The sequence below is a fragment of the Somniosus microcephalus genome, unplaced genomic scaffold (assembly GCF_052327205.1).
Source record: "Somniosus microcephalus isolate GS21.2 unplaced genomic scaffold, FLI_Smic_1.0 unresolved_chr3, whole genome shotgun sequence".
NCBI classification, from domain to species: Eukaryota; Metazoa; Chordata; class Chondrichthyes; order Squaliformes; family Somniosidae; genus Somniosus; species Somniosus microcephalus.
In genome coordinates this window covers 28,201,199-28,216,317 of record NW_028225181.1, presented here as the reverse complement: position 1 = coordinate 28,216,317, position 15,119 = coordinate 28,201,199, and the positions used below count along the sequence as shown (strand labels likewise).

The following is a 15,119-nucleotide window of genomic DNA, read 5'->3' as shown; positions in this document are numbered from 1 at the left end:
GTAGTGGAAACGGACTTACCTGCAATTCGGCAGCACCTCAAGGATATCGATTCCTCGGGTGTCCAGAAGACTCAAGGAAGCGAGAGAAACTGTGGTTTCACCAGCTGGCCAAGCTGATGGCAGGTACTGCGCTAATCCTTCCTGGGCGTCAGGCTGGGGCTCCAGCGGCTGGCTCTACAGCTGAGACAGGCAGCGAAATCGGAGGCAAGCAATAACGGACTGGGAGGGAGCACTCGGCAGATGGCCAGCGCAGCAAGCAGGTCAGCATTCAGGCCTCCGGCGGGAACGAGTCTCCAACAGTGAATAAACGGAAACCGCAGTAAAACAGCGTTGTTATCGGTAGCAGCAGCGGGAAAGCGCGGGAAGCGCCATATCTTTGCTACAGAAAACAAAAAATAGCGCGGGAAGCACCATATCTTTTCTGAAATGCCTAAATCTGGTAATATTGATGCTTTTGATAGCGAAATAGAGGATTGGAACACATACGTGGAAAGAGAAGAGGTATATTGCACTGCAAATGGAATAGAAGATGAAAAAAAGCTTCAGTACTTCTGAACTTAATGGGCGCAAAGACATACGGGCTGTTACAAAACTTAATCACTCCAGCCAAACCAAAGGACAAGAATTTTAAAGAAATTGTTGATACCCTGCAGGAGCACTTAAACCCAACACCACTGCTGATAGCGGAACGATTCAAGTTCTTCAAGAGAAATCAACACAAGAATGAAAGTAACGCTGATTACCTAACCGAATTAAGAAAGCTATCAAAGTACTGCCAATTCGGGGCAGGACTATCAGATTATCTTCGAGACAAATTCGTTTGCGGTCTCTTAAGTGAAGGAACACAAAAAAGACTGCTTTCTGAAAAAGATTTAGCATTGGACAAAGCTTTCAGTATGGCTGTATCATACAAAGCAGCAGCAAAAGGAGCTGCAGAGATACAACAAAAGACACAGGACTTCGGCACCCATGAAATGACACAAGGGTTCGGAAGATGTTATTGCTGCGGCAGATCCACCCATAACCAGAGGGACTGCTGGTTCAAGGACAAAGCATGCAGGCAATGCGGGAAGATTGGACACATTGCACGGGTATGCCAATCTGGACAAAATAAACCCACTGACAGAAAGCAAAAAATCAATAAAGAAAAGTACAGGAAGGTACAAATGATGACGGACAGTAGCTCCGAAGAACAGAATGCGAAAGCGACTTCAAAAACAAGAGACTAAGCTGTCTTAAATTACATAATGTACTTGCCAAAGAGGATTACCAAACCATTTGGGTTACCCTCACAATAGCAGGGTCCCCAGTTAAAATGGAGCTAGATACAGGATCAGCTCTAACCGTAATAAATCAACGAGATTACGAGAGGCTATTTTCGCATATACCTCTAAAAGACACATCCATTATCTTAAAAACATATACGGGGCAGAAAGTATACCCTAAAGGAAAAATAAGGGTGCCTGTTGTATACAACGGCAAAGAAATACAAACGTTGTATTTATACATTCTACAAAATGGCGGTCCACCATTGTTGGGACGTGAATGGATCAGGAAGATACGTTTAGACTGGCACTCCATTCAGGCACTGACGGTGACCAGTAAGGAAAAAAACAATGATGACATCATACCTGAACGATTGAAAGACATCTTGGCAACGCCAAAGACGTGTTTCAAGAGGAACTAGGAACCTTGAAAGGCATCACCGCCTCAATAAATGTGGAAGATGCAGCAATTCCCAAATTTTTAACGCAAGACTGGTGCCATACGCAATACTTCCAGCAGTCGAGGCAGAGCTGGAGAATTTGGAAAAAGCAGGCGTATTATCCAAAATAGATTGGAGCGAATGGGCAACACCCATCGTTCCAGTCATGAAAAAAGCATTGAATAAAAATAACTCTGAAGAACAGAGAAAAATTCGCATCTGTGGTGACTTCAAGGTGACTGTAAACCCGGCCCTTCGCACAGTACAGTATCCTCTTCCGAGGATAGAAGATATTTTCACCTCACTATCCGGAGGGAAACGTTTCACCAAAATTGACTTGGCACAGGCATATCTACAGATGGAGCTTGAGGACGCCTCTAAAAAGTATCTCACAATAAACACACACAAAGGCCTGTACCAGTACAATCGGCTGGTTTTTGGAGTAGCTCCAGCTATCTGGCAAAGAGCTATGGAGCAAGTCCTACAAGGGATTCTGGTGACTCAATGCTACCTAGACGACATCCTTATAACAGGAGAAAACGACAACGAGCACCTTGCCAATTTGGAGCAGGTGCTCACTAGGCTGAAAGAACGGGGCCTACGAGCAAATCGCCCCAAGTGCGAATTTTTCCAAAATCAAATATCATATTGTGGCCACATAATTAATAATGAAGGGTTGCATAAGTCACCTGAAAAAATTGAAGCAGTTATAAAAGCCCCAGCACCTGAAAATGTTTCACAATTAAGGTCATTCCTGGGATTAATAAATTACTATCATAAATTTATACCGAACTTATCAACTCTTCTACACCCTCTTAATGAACTTCTACAGACAGGAGTGATTTGGAAACGGAACGAAGACTGTAAACGTGCCTTCCATAAATGCAAAGACTTAATCACATCCGAAGAAGTTTTGGCTCATTACAACCCATCACTACCAATCAGACTGGCGTGCGATGCATCCCCTTATGGCATAGGAGCAGTATTATCCCATAAATTCCCTGATGGCTCAGAAAGGCCGATTGCTTTTGCGTCACGCTCATTAAACTCAGCTGAGCGTAACTATGCCCAAATAGACAGGGAAGCACTCAGCCTGGTATGGGGAGTGAAGAAATTCAACCATTACCTAAACGGACAAAATTTACCTTGTTGACTGACCATCAAGCCCTCATCTCCATATTCAACCCTAAAAAAGGTGTTCCCATTATGACAGCACAAAGGCTACAGAGGTGGTCCCTTTTTCTAGGAGCACACCAATACAACATAGAATACAAAGTGTCAAAACAACATGGGAATGCTGACGGTTTATCGCGCCTACCGTTGCCAACGATAGAAGAGGCACCTACAGTAGACCCAGTAGACAAATTCCAGTCTACCATAGTGGAATGTCTACCAGTGACAAATTCTGCCATTGAAAGGGAGACGAGAAATGACCCGACTCTCTCACGGGTCTACGATTTAACAGTGAAGGGATGGCCAGCACATGGCGAACCACTGCTGCCAGCATTCTTGCACAGAAGAGAACAGCTGTCAGTGTGCCGAGGAACCTTGATGTGTGGATCCAGAGTGGTGATTCCACCCAAACTCCAGGATAAAGTGCTAAAGGAGCTTCACGAGGGGCATCTGGGTGGAGTGAAAATGAAGAACCTAGCTAGGGCGTTTGCATGGTGGCCAGGTATCGATGGACACATCGAAGACATGACCAAGAGCTGCCTAGGTTGCCAGAAGGTCCAAAACGCTCCACCAAAGTCCCTCTACATCCATGGGAGTGGCCCGCATCTCCCTGGCAAAGGGTGCACATCGACTTTGCTGGTCCATTTATGGACTCAATGTTCTTAATCGCGGTTGATGCACACTCCAAGTGGCCGGAGGTAATAAAGATGTCCTCCACCACCACGGAAAAAACCATCACAGTATTAAGGACCATATTTGCCAGGAATGGGCTGCTGGAACAGATATGTTCTGATAGTGGACCGCAATTTGTGTCCGAAGAATTCAGAAAGTTCTTAAAAAACAATGGGGTAAAGCACTACACGTCCGCCCCATACCATCCCGCCACCAATGGATTGGCTGAAAGGTTTGTCCAGACCTTCAAGAAGGCCATAAAGGCCATGGGTAATGAAGACATAACATTTCAGCAGAAGGTGGATAACTTCTTATTCGCATACAGGCATGCAACACATATGGTTACCAACCAAACACCCGCCATGATGTTCTTCAATAGAAACCTAAGATGCCGGCTGGATTTGGTCAAGCCCAACATCAGAAGGGACGTGGAGAACCGGCAGTTTCAAGGCATGAATGAAAGGCCAACTAGGGCCTTCCAGATAGGCCAACAGGTTTTGTCCCGGGACTACTGTACCGAGAACTGGCAGCCTGGAACACTCTGCACACGACTAGAACCACTGATGTATAACGTGGACATCGGAGAAAGCATAATAAGGCGCCATGCTGACCAAATCATAATGTCATCTGAAAAGGGACAACCTACACCACCACTCTATACATCTAACGATGAAGTAGAGATACCCATATCTACCTCCGATCCGGTGATACTGGAACCCGATGAACCCAACACTGGCATTCAAGCCGAATCAGCCTTGCCAGAAGAACCTACTACACCACCAGAAACTACTACACCCCCGAGGCGTTATCCGGACCGAGTCAGGAAGCCTCCTGAGAGACTAACTTATAATTAGTTAATTACAGCAATATATATTTTTTGCAAAAAAAAGTAATTAATAATTACTTAAAATATGGTGTACTGGTTAGCTAAAAAGGGAGGAATTGTGTTGTATGTGCCTTTCAGAGCCCCAGGTGTGCGTAATGCCAGTAATTGCCACTTGGGCTATATAAGCCTGTGTACTGTGTATATCCTTTAGAACCCCCCCCCCCCCAGACTTTGCTTAGTATATACCTATGAACCAACTCCTGTCTTCAGTGTCTTTATCAACACATGGATACTACATTTTCAAACCCAGTACGATGAACGGGAATACATTCACAAACCCAGTCTGATGAACGGGAATACATTCACAAACCCAGTACGATGAACGGGAATACATTCACAAACCCATCACGATAAATGGTTAATTCATCCAAAACCTATCACATACTGAAGGGGGAGGGTGAACAGGCAGAGGTCGTGGTTCACATTGGGACCAACGACATGGGTAGGAAGAGGGATGAGGTCATGCAGCAAGATTTTAGGGAGCTAGGTAGCAGATTAAAGAGCAGGACCTCAAAGGTTGTAATCTCTGGATTACTCCCCGTGCCACGTGCTAGTCAGTGTAGGAATAGGAGAATAGAGCAGATGAATGCATGGCTAAAGAGTTGGTCCAGGAGGGAGGGCTTTTGTTTCCTGGATCACTGGGTCTGCTTCTGTGGAAGGTGGGACCTGAACAAGTCGGACGGGTTGCTCCTGAACCGGAACGGGACCAAAATCCTTGTGGGGAGGTTTGCTAGTACTGTTGGGGGGGTGGTTTAAAACAACTTGACAGGAGGATGGGATACGGAGTGCAGCTATAGAAGCGGGTGCAGCACAGCCAAATATAGAGGAAAAAACAAGTCATCCTGTAAGGCAGAGCAAATAGTGGCACAAGGGTGTATGTCAAGGCTGGGTGTCATTTGTATTAAGGCGAGGAGTCTTGCGAGTAAGGCAGCTGAATTGAAGGTGTTGATGCAACCATGGGGGTAGGATATTGTTGCTATCACCGAGACATGGTTGAGGGAGGGGCAGGACTGGCAGCTCAATATTCCGGGGTATAGAATTTTCTGGCGAGACAGAGGGGTGTGTAAAAGAGGAGGGCTTGTTGCAATATTAATCAAGGAGTCAATTACTGCTGTATGGAGGGATGATATCTTAGCAGGTTCCTCTAATGAGGCCATATGGGTAGAACTTACAAGCGAGAAGGGTGCCAGCACTTTGCTGGGAGTGTACTATAGGTCCCCAAACAATCAGGGGGAGATAGAGGAACAGATATGTAGGCAAATATCAGAGAAGTGTAGCAACATTAGGGCAATAATAGTAGGGGATTTCAGCTTACCCAATATTAACTGGGATAGACCGACTGTGAAAGGCTTACAGGGGCGGAATTCTTAATGTGCATGCAGGAGAGTTTTTTCAGCCAGCATGTAGAAAGTCCACCAAGAGAGGGGGTGGTAACTGGACCTAAATCTAGGGAATGTAGCCGGGCAAGTGGTAGAAGTGTTAGTAGGAGAGCATTTTGGTGACAGTTACCATAATTCGGTGAGATTCAAGGTAGTCATGGAAAAGCAGAAACATGGACCCGAAATAAAAATTCTAAATTGGGGGAAGGCCGATTTTTATATGAAAAGGCAGGATCTGGCCAAAGTGGACTGATATCAGCTACTTGTAGGACAATCCACATCAGAGGAATGGGAGTCTTTCAGAAAGGAAATAAGGAGAGTACAACGCCAACGTGTTCCCGTAAAGGTCAAGGGTGGGTTCAAAAAGCCAAATTAATCCTGGCTGTCAAGCGATATACAAGAATGGATTAGGAATTAAGGTGGGCTTTTGGTGGGCACAAAGGACTAAAAACAGTGGAAGCTCTAGAGGAGTATAGAAAAGACAGGTGGCTACTTAAAAAAGAAATAAGGAGAGCAAAGAGGGGGCATGAAAAAACACTGGTGGGCAAAATAAAGGAAAATCCCAAGGTGTTTTTATAAGTATATTAAATGGAAGAGGATAACCAGGGAAAGAGTAGTCCCATTAGGGACCAAAGTGGCAATCTGTGTAGAGAGCCGTAAGGTGTAGTTGTGGTTTGAAATGAATATTTTGCATCTGTGTTCACTATGGAGAAGGTTGATGTAGGCATAGAAATCAGGCAGGGGGATTGTGATATACTTGAACAAATTAGTATTCAGAGGGAGGAGGTGCTAGCCATTTAAGCAGACATAAAAGTGGATAAATCCCCAGGCCCTGACGCAATGTATTCCAGGCTTCTGTGTGAGTAAAGGGAGGAGATTGCAGGGGGTCTGATATAAATGGTCAGAACCTCTCTGGCCACAGGGGAGGTGCCAGAGGACTGGAGAACAGCTGACATAGAACCATTGTTCAAGAAACGTAGTACGGATAAACCAGGGAATTACAGGCCAGTGAGCCCAACATCAGTGGTCGGGTAATTACTGGAAAAAATTCTGAGGGACAGAATTATTCTCCAATTGGAGAGGTAAGGGTTAATCAAGGACAGTCAGCATGGCTTTGTCAGGGGGAGATCATGTCTAACAATTTGATTGCATTTTTCGAGGGTGTGACTAGGTGTGTGAATGAGGGTAGTGTAGTTGATGTAGTCTACATGAACTTCAGCAAGGCTGTTGAAAATGTCTCACATGGGAGACTGCTCAAGTAGATAAGAGACCATGGGATCCAGGGTGATTTGGCACATTGCATCCAAAATTGGATTAGTGGCAGGAGACAGTCGGTGATGGTCTAAGGTTGATTTTGCGACTGGAAGCCTGTATCCAGTGGTGCACTGCAGGGGTTGGTGCTGGGTACTTTGCTATTTGTAGTGTACATTAATGATTAAGATATGAAGGTAGGAGGTATGATCAATAAGTTCGGAAATGAAACGAAAATTGGTGGAGTTTAAATAGTGAGGAGGGAAGCCTCAGGCTACAGGACGATATAGGCGGGTTGTTTCGATGGGCAGAACAGTGGCAAATGGAATTTATTGCTGAAACGTGTGAGGTGATGCATTTTGAGAGTAATAATAAGGCATGGGAATACACAATGAATGGTAGGACCCTAGGAAGAACAGAGGATGAGATGGACCTTGGTGTGCATGTACATAGATCCCTGAAGGCAGCAGGACAGGTAGATAAGGTTTTTAAAAAGGCATATGGGTTACTTGCCTTCATTAGCCAAGGCATAGACTATAAGAGCAGGGAGGTTATGAAGGAGCTTTACGCTGGTTCGGCCACAGCTGGAATACTATGTGCAGTTCTGGTCACCACACTATAGGAAGGATGTGACTGCATTGGAGAGGTTGCAGAGGAGATTCACCAGGATGTTACCTCGACTGGAGAGCTTCAGCTATGAAGAGACATTGGACAGGCTGGCGTTGTTTTCCTTAGAGTAGAGAAGGCTGAGGGGGACCTGTTGATGTGTACAAAATTATGAGGGGCATAGATAGGGTAGATAAAAAGGAACTTTCCCCCTTATTAGAGTGGTCGTTAACCAGCATGCATAGATTTAGGGTAAGTGGCAGGAGGTTTAGGGGGAGTTTGAGGAAAAATATTTTCACCCACTGGTTGGTTGAAATCTGGAACTCACTGCCTGAAAGGCTGGTAGATGCAGGAACTCTAAACATTCAAGAAGCGTTTAGATGAGCACTTGAAACGCCATAGCATACAAGGCTACGGACCAGGTGCTGGAAAATGGGATTATTATAGACAGGGCTTGATGACCGGCGCGGACATGATGGGCTGAAGGGCCTCTTTCTGTGCTGTGTAACTCTATGTATTACTCTATTAATGCCATTACAACTACATCTGACCCTCAACCAGAAAACAGTGACATTGCAGCTGATATACATTCCTTTCTGGCGCAAAAGCACAAAAGGAAAAGAGGCACAGCCATGGCTTACAAAAGAAATTAAGGATTCTATTAAATCCAAAGTGAAGTCATATAAAGTTGCCAGAAAATCTAGCAAGCCTGAGGATTGGAAGCAGTTTAGAGTTCAGCAAAAATGTGTCAAGAGATTGATTAAGAGGGGAAAAATATAGTATGAGAGTAAACTTGCAACGAACATAAAGGTGGATTGGAAAACTTCTGCAAGTCTGTAAAAGAGAAAGATTAGTGAAGACAAATGTACGTCACCTACATTCAGAAATGGGAGTAATTGTAACGGAGAACAAGGAAATGGCAGTGCAATTAAACAAATACTTTGGTTCTGTCTTCATGGAAGAGGACACAGTTAACTTTCCAGAAATGCGAGGGAACCAAGTGTCTAGTGAGAAGGAGGAATTAAAGGAACTTAGTAATAGTTAAAATAATAGTGCTGGAGAAATTAGTGGGAATGCAAGCTGATAAATCCCCTGTGTGACAATTATTCCTGTTTAACTTTCCTCTACCTCTCTCAGTTTCTGTCTCCATTTGTACAACAATTTCTCGCAGCTTTCTCTTGCTCACAAACTCCTATCTTTCTCTTAAGTTGTGCTGAATGTGTGCTGCTTTCTTAATTTATATACATGTGCCTTTACTGTTTATGGCTTTCGTCCATGTAATTTCCCTCATTATATTGTTTTCATTCTATTTTCCTCCATCTTACCTTTTGCCGGTTTCTCTTTCTGCCTTCTCAGTGTGCCTGCCCAATAATTTCTCCCTCTCTCGCTCTGTCTCTCTATTCTTCTTTCTCTCTTGTTTCACTATCCATTTCAGCATCTACATCGCTTACTCTTTGCATCTTTACCTATATTGATTCGTCTCTTGCAGTGTTTACTTTCTTTACCGTGTTACCTCTGCCTCTCTACGCGCTGCAATCAGTTGAACAAAGACCCAGAAATGGAAAACCGGAGGAAATCCATCGTTTTGCTCTTCAGTATATCTGGCTGTTATATATTATTATGGACGCCCATTGTTGTTTATTTTCTATCTCTCCGTATGCCAGCCCTCTCTTCTTCCTCATCCTCCTGCTTCCCATTTAAACTTTCATTCCCAAATATGTGATCAGCTTTTACATGTACGTTGACGACACCAGTTTTAATCCTCTGTCCCCTCTATCACCGCCCACTCCCCCCCCCGCTTTGATGTCGGACTACATTTCCAATATCCTGTTTTGGATGAGCCATAATTTTCTCTAAACAAACATTGGCATGGCTAAATGCATCATCTTTAGTCGCAGCCACAAATATTGTATCCTAATCACCAATATCAATCCCTACATTGGGCGTTAGCTGCCAATGACCCTCAGCACCTCTCTGATCATAGGTTCTGCGTTATACACAATAGTCACTCTATAACAAAGTTCACCTAATTCCGCGTCAGTAGCATCGCCGCATCCATCTTGCCACACAGAGTTCAGGCCCAATCTACTCAACTCTCCCCTTAGTACATTCCTCCCATCGCATGGATCAATCTATTAAACCGCCATTGCACTGCCTTGAAGGCAAGTATACCCTTTCTGTATTAAATAGGCCAACCCCGTGCGCAGTACTCCAGGTGAGGTCTCACAAAAGCCCTGTAGTACAATTGTAGTAAGGATTCCTTACTCTTGTACTCCACCCCATTGCACTAAAGGCAAACATGCCATTTACCTTCCTAATTGTTTGCTGTACCTGAAAGTACAACTGAATAGTCGTTCAAATTACACTTAGAAATGCTTACAACTCAAAGTTGCTGTTTTACTTGAGGGAGCCAAATGCCTCAAAATTCAGTTTTCTGTTTACAGGCTTAATCAGATCCAGTCGAACCATATGCATTTGTTCAAAACTATCACGCTTATAACTTTTTCGCTTACCATTATTGAGGATGAGATAACAGGGCACTTAGAAAATCATAATATGTTTAGGCAGAGTCAACATGGTTTTTTGAAAGGGAAATCGTGTTAAGGAAATTTATTGGAGAATATTGAGATGCAACTGGAAGGGTAGATGAAGAGGAAGCAGGTTATCTGGATGTAGATTATTTGGATTTCCAAAAGGCATTCCACAAGGTGCCACTTACAAATGGTTATGGAAGATAAAGGCTTATTAAGTTGGTGTAAAACACTGGCATGGTTAGAGGATTGGATAACGGGCAGAAAACAGAGAGCAGGGATAAACGGGTCATTTTGCGGTTGGCAGGCTCTTATTAGTGGGGTGCCGCAAGGGTTAGAGCTTGGACCACAAATATATACAATCATAAATAATGATTTACATGAAGGAACCTATTGTAAAGTATTCAATTTGATGCCGATGCAAAGCTAGGTGGGAAAGTAAGTTCTGAGGGGGATACACAGATCCTGCAAAGGGATATAGACAGTTTGCGTGTTTGTACAATAAACTGTCAGATGTACTAAAATGTGAGCAAATGTGAGGTTATTCACTTTGGTATAAAGAATAGAAAAACAGAATACATTTAACTGGTGACAAAATATTAAATGTTGAAGTTCAGAGAGAATTAGGTGTTATCGTACAGGAATATTAGTTGGTGGGTGAGTATTTACAGCAGAACCCATGGGGGTTGAGGTTAATTTTTCCTTGTCTTTGCTTGTAGGCTAGTTCCCATGTTAGAATAAAGTTGCTCGAGTGAAACTGATCCAAAACCATACATGTTACAACTGTGGTTTCATACCGCTTTCATTGATAGGGTGAAATCATATATTGGTAAGGGAATATCTGTCACAAGAGCCTTCAACTGCGTCTTAGAGTGTTCAGATCTTAGGACAATAAGCATTGCTGCTGAATGAAATGTCTAAGATATTGTGGAACGCCGTATCACAGTAAATTTCAGATATTGTTTGATGCAGTGAGAGGAAAGTGGCTCCAATTGTCAATCATGCTATTTACACGGCACTCTTACGGGCCATACTTGTGTCCAGTTTATTTGGCTGTCCTGGTAAGGTCTGTAAAGTTATACCCGCATGAACAACTTGCTGGAAATAGCAATCACTAGCAAGGTCACCCTCTGTGGAGCTGGGTCATGACATTCTTGGACCTCCTTACATTGGAGAGAATGGAAAATGGGCGATACGTTTCCAGATTGCCGCGAGCAACCCATGAATTTAAGATTATTTAAATTTATGTTTCGATGCCCGCAGTAGCCCTAACTACAGAAATGAATTGGTTATCTTGGCTCTTTCAGCTGTCGCAGCATCAGCGATGTCACCCACAGACGAGTACTGCCGAGGGGGTGCGAATACGTCCGGTCTCAATATTTAATGAAGGTTTTCTGAGGAGAAGCAGGCTGGTTACTGGGGGAGTGATGCTGAGTGGTGGTGAAGGATTTTCAGGTCCATTTAGGCAGTACATCAGCCGTTGAGGTAAATTTAGCTGAGAAGAGACATTCTGGGTATTTCCCATTGATTGAAAGTTACATTTATTTTGTGTTAGTTACAGATGATTCAGGTGATGATGTGCGACGGTTCCCTTCTGATGGGAACAGTTGCTCCAATGATACACGTTGCTGCATCATCCTTCCAGCTGGCCCTAAATCCACCCATTCAATCATCCCGTGTAACATTAATAATCACATGGGCATGTTCAGTCAGCGTTTATTTTAATTTTCACGGTTAATAACAGGAAAACATTTAACATTATAATAATACATGTGACGTTACATAACACAGTTTGTTAAGGAGAATATATTACAGTAACCTTCGATTTGCAACTTTGCTTAAAATGTTGTACCAATGTCGATTGATCCATTAAACACGTTTTGATCTTTATTGCAATGGCCGATAAACATTGTGTGGATAGACATCAGCTATTTCTATTATTTAAATAATTTTGCAATTAAATGCAGTGGATAGTTTACCCCATTTTTTAGCTCCTCTCTGAATTTATCCTGGGTGATCACATAAATAAATGTGTTTGTGCAGCAATTGAGAACCTGAAGCATGAATCCCACCGATTCAATGTCATTATCATAATCATACTGAATGACGGTTGTACAGAGAGAAAGAAAATAAACAACAATGGTCGTCCATAAGAAAATAAAACTGCCCGATATACTGAACAGCAAAACGATGGATTTCCTTCGCTTCTCCATCTCTGGGTCCTTGTGATTCTCTCCATTGCTGAGGCCCCGGAGCCCCCTGCGAACTCGACTGGATATTAAAATGTGTCTAGCGGTGAGAACATTGAGCAACAAAATCAGAACGAATGGGACACAAGGGATTAAAGTAAGAATAAAGACGTCAAAGGCTGCCCAGGCGGGTGCAGTAAAAAAGGTCAGTTTCCAGACACAACCCCGGGGTACGTTCTCCATGATATACTCATGGTCAAATACAAAGTACCAGGGAATGTTTATTAAACAACCCAGTGCACTCACCACCCCGATAACAACAGCCGCAGTTTTCTCGGTGCAATACTTTGTTTTCAGCTTCGGACAACAAATGGCCACAAATCGATCGAAGGTGAAAACCACTGTGAACCAGACAGAGGCCGCCGTGGCTGCACAAAGCAAGACTGTATTCAGACAGCACACGGGGGTAATGGTCAAGAATGAAACTGGGAAATAAATTTCTACAATGCAGCTTAATATTACATCTGTACAAACAACCAGGAGATCGGCCGTTGCCATGGCCACCAGGTAGCGAGTGATACATTTGGAGAGACCGCACTTTCCTCGGGACAGGATCACAATCGCCAGCAAGTTAACTGCAAGAGATACAAAGATCAGTGAGATTTGTTTCCACTCAGAGTCACTGTAAAACCATCATTATTACAGTCATTTTGAGTGAAATTTCAGGTTGTTATTGCACTGATTAATGGGAACTCATTCATGCTCTGTTGCTTCCAATCTGCTCTATCGCTGAACTCGCATCTTTCTCCAATTTCTCTCCTAGCTCCCCTCATGCCCTCTACGAGCTCAACTTGTCTATGAGACCCATCTGCTGCTCACTTGCTTCCATTCCCACCAAACTGCTGACCACCCAACTTCACTTCCTGGCCCGCTTGTTAGCTGATATTGTTAATGGTTCTCTCTCCTCACATACTGTCCCCTCCCCTTCAAACACGCTGTCATGAACACCTGCTTAAAAACTATCCTTGAAGCCTGTGTCCTTGCCAAGTACCGCCCTATCTCCAACTTCCCTTTCCTTACCATGTCCTTGTTCGTGCTGTCTCCTCCCAAGTCCGTGCCCATCTTTCACAGAATTCCATTTTGGAGCCCGTCATATCAGCTCTCGCCCCCTGCCCGACTACTAAATCGCCCTTACCAAAGTCAGAATTTGTATTCTATGTAACTGTGTCTGTGGTAAGCTATTCCCTCTCTTCCTTTCCGACCTGTCTGCTGCCTTTGACGAGACAAACCACCTCCAACGCCTCTCCAGCGTCATCCAGCTGGGTGGGACTGCAAACACCTGGCTCTATTCTTATCTATATAACCGTAGCCAGCAACGGCTTCTGTGCTCGCTCCAACACTGTTACCTCTGGCCCCATCTTATCATCATCTACATGATGCTCATCAGCGATATCATCTGGAAACACAACGTCTTGTTCAAAGGCACGCCGGGGACACCCAGCTCCATCTCACCACCACCTCTCCCAACACGGCACTTGTCCACAATTTGTCACACCGCTTGTCAGGTTGGATGAGGAAAAAATTCCTACGACCTATTATTGGGAAGACCGATGTCATTGTATTCGTCCCTGCTTTAAACTCCATTCCCAGCCAAAGACTACATCCCTCCCTGGCAAATTTATGAGGCTGGACCAGGCCGTGCGCAACCTTGGCATTGTAATTGACCCCGAGTTGAGCTTCCGACCACATATCTGCTCCATCACAAAGACTACCTACTTCCACCTCCGGAACATCAGCTGACTCAGCCACTGCCTCAGCTCAACTGCTGCTGAACCACTCATACATGCTGCGGTGGCCTCTAGGATTAATTACTCCAAATCTCTCATGGCAACCCTATCATCTTCCAAGCTCCTTAAGCTTGAGCTCATCCAAAACTCTGCTGCCTCTATCACAACTCGCAGCAAGGCCCGTTCACCCAGCACCCCCTGAGCTCGCTGATCTACAATTGCTCCCGGTTCATCAAATTCTAAATTTTAATATTCTCATTCTTCTTTTCAAATCTCACCCTGGCCTCGCCCCTCCCTATCTCTGTAAATTCTTCCAGCCCTACAATCTTCAGAGGTCTCTGCCCTCCTCCAATTCTGGCCTCTTGGGAATCCTGGATTTCAATCGATCCACCATTGGCGACCGTGCATTCCACTACCAAAGCAATATGGACTGGGCTTGGTGAAGGTGCAATAGGGACTGGGCAGGCTGAAAGTTCAATGGAAGTGGGCAGGGCGAATTTGCAATGGAGACTGGGCGGGGTTAAGGTGCAATAGGGACTGGGCAGCTTAAATATTCAGTGGAAGTGGCCAGGGTGAACATCCAATGGAAGATGTGCAGTGGAGCTGCAATGGAGAGCAGGCTAGATGAAGGTGCAATGGAAACTGGGCGATGTGAAGGTGCAAGAGGGTCTGGGCAGGGTGAATGTTCAATGGAAGTCGGTGGGTTGGAGGTGCAATGGGGAAGGGGCTAGGTGAACGTGCAGTGGGGTGCGGGCTAGGCAAATGTGCAATGAGGATCGGGCTGGGTGAAGGTGCAATAGGGACTCGACAGTCTGAAGTTTCACTGGAATTGGACAGGGTGAAGGTGCAATGCAGTACAGGCTTGGTGAACGTGCAATGGAGAACGGACTGGGTGAAGGTGCAATGGTGACTGGGCGGGTTGAAGGTGCAATAGGGATCG

The 15,119-nt window shown here is 44.5% G+C and overlaps 1 protein-coding gene across 1 annotated transcript; it reads right to left on the bottom strand.

Annotated features, from left to right (window-relative positions):
* Window positions 1–11,783: 11,783 nt before the first annotated feature.
* LOC147091329 (putative G protein-coupled receptor 139) lies at window positions 11,784–13,281 on the bottom strand. Its single transcript, XM_085976506.1, has 2 exons — window positions 13,272–13,281; window positions 11,784–13,027 (listed from the first exon to the last, which is right to left on the bottom strand). The coding sequence occupies exons 1-2, from the start codon at window positions 13,279–13,281 to the stop codon at window positions 12,141–12,143; spliced, it is 897 nt and encodes a 298-aa protein (XP_085832632.1). The 3' UTR covers window positions 11,784–12,140.
* Window positions 13,282–15,119: the final 1,838 nt, after the last annotated feature.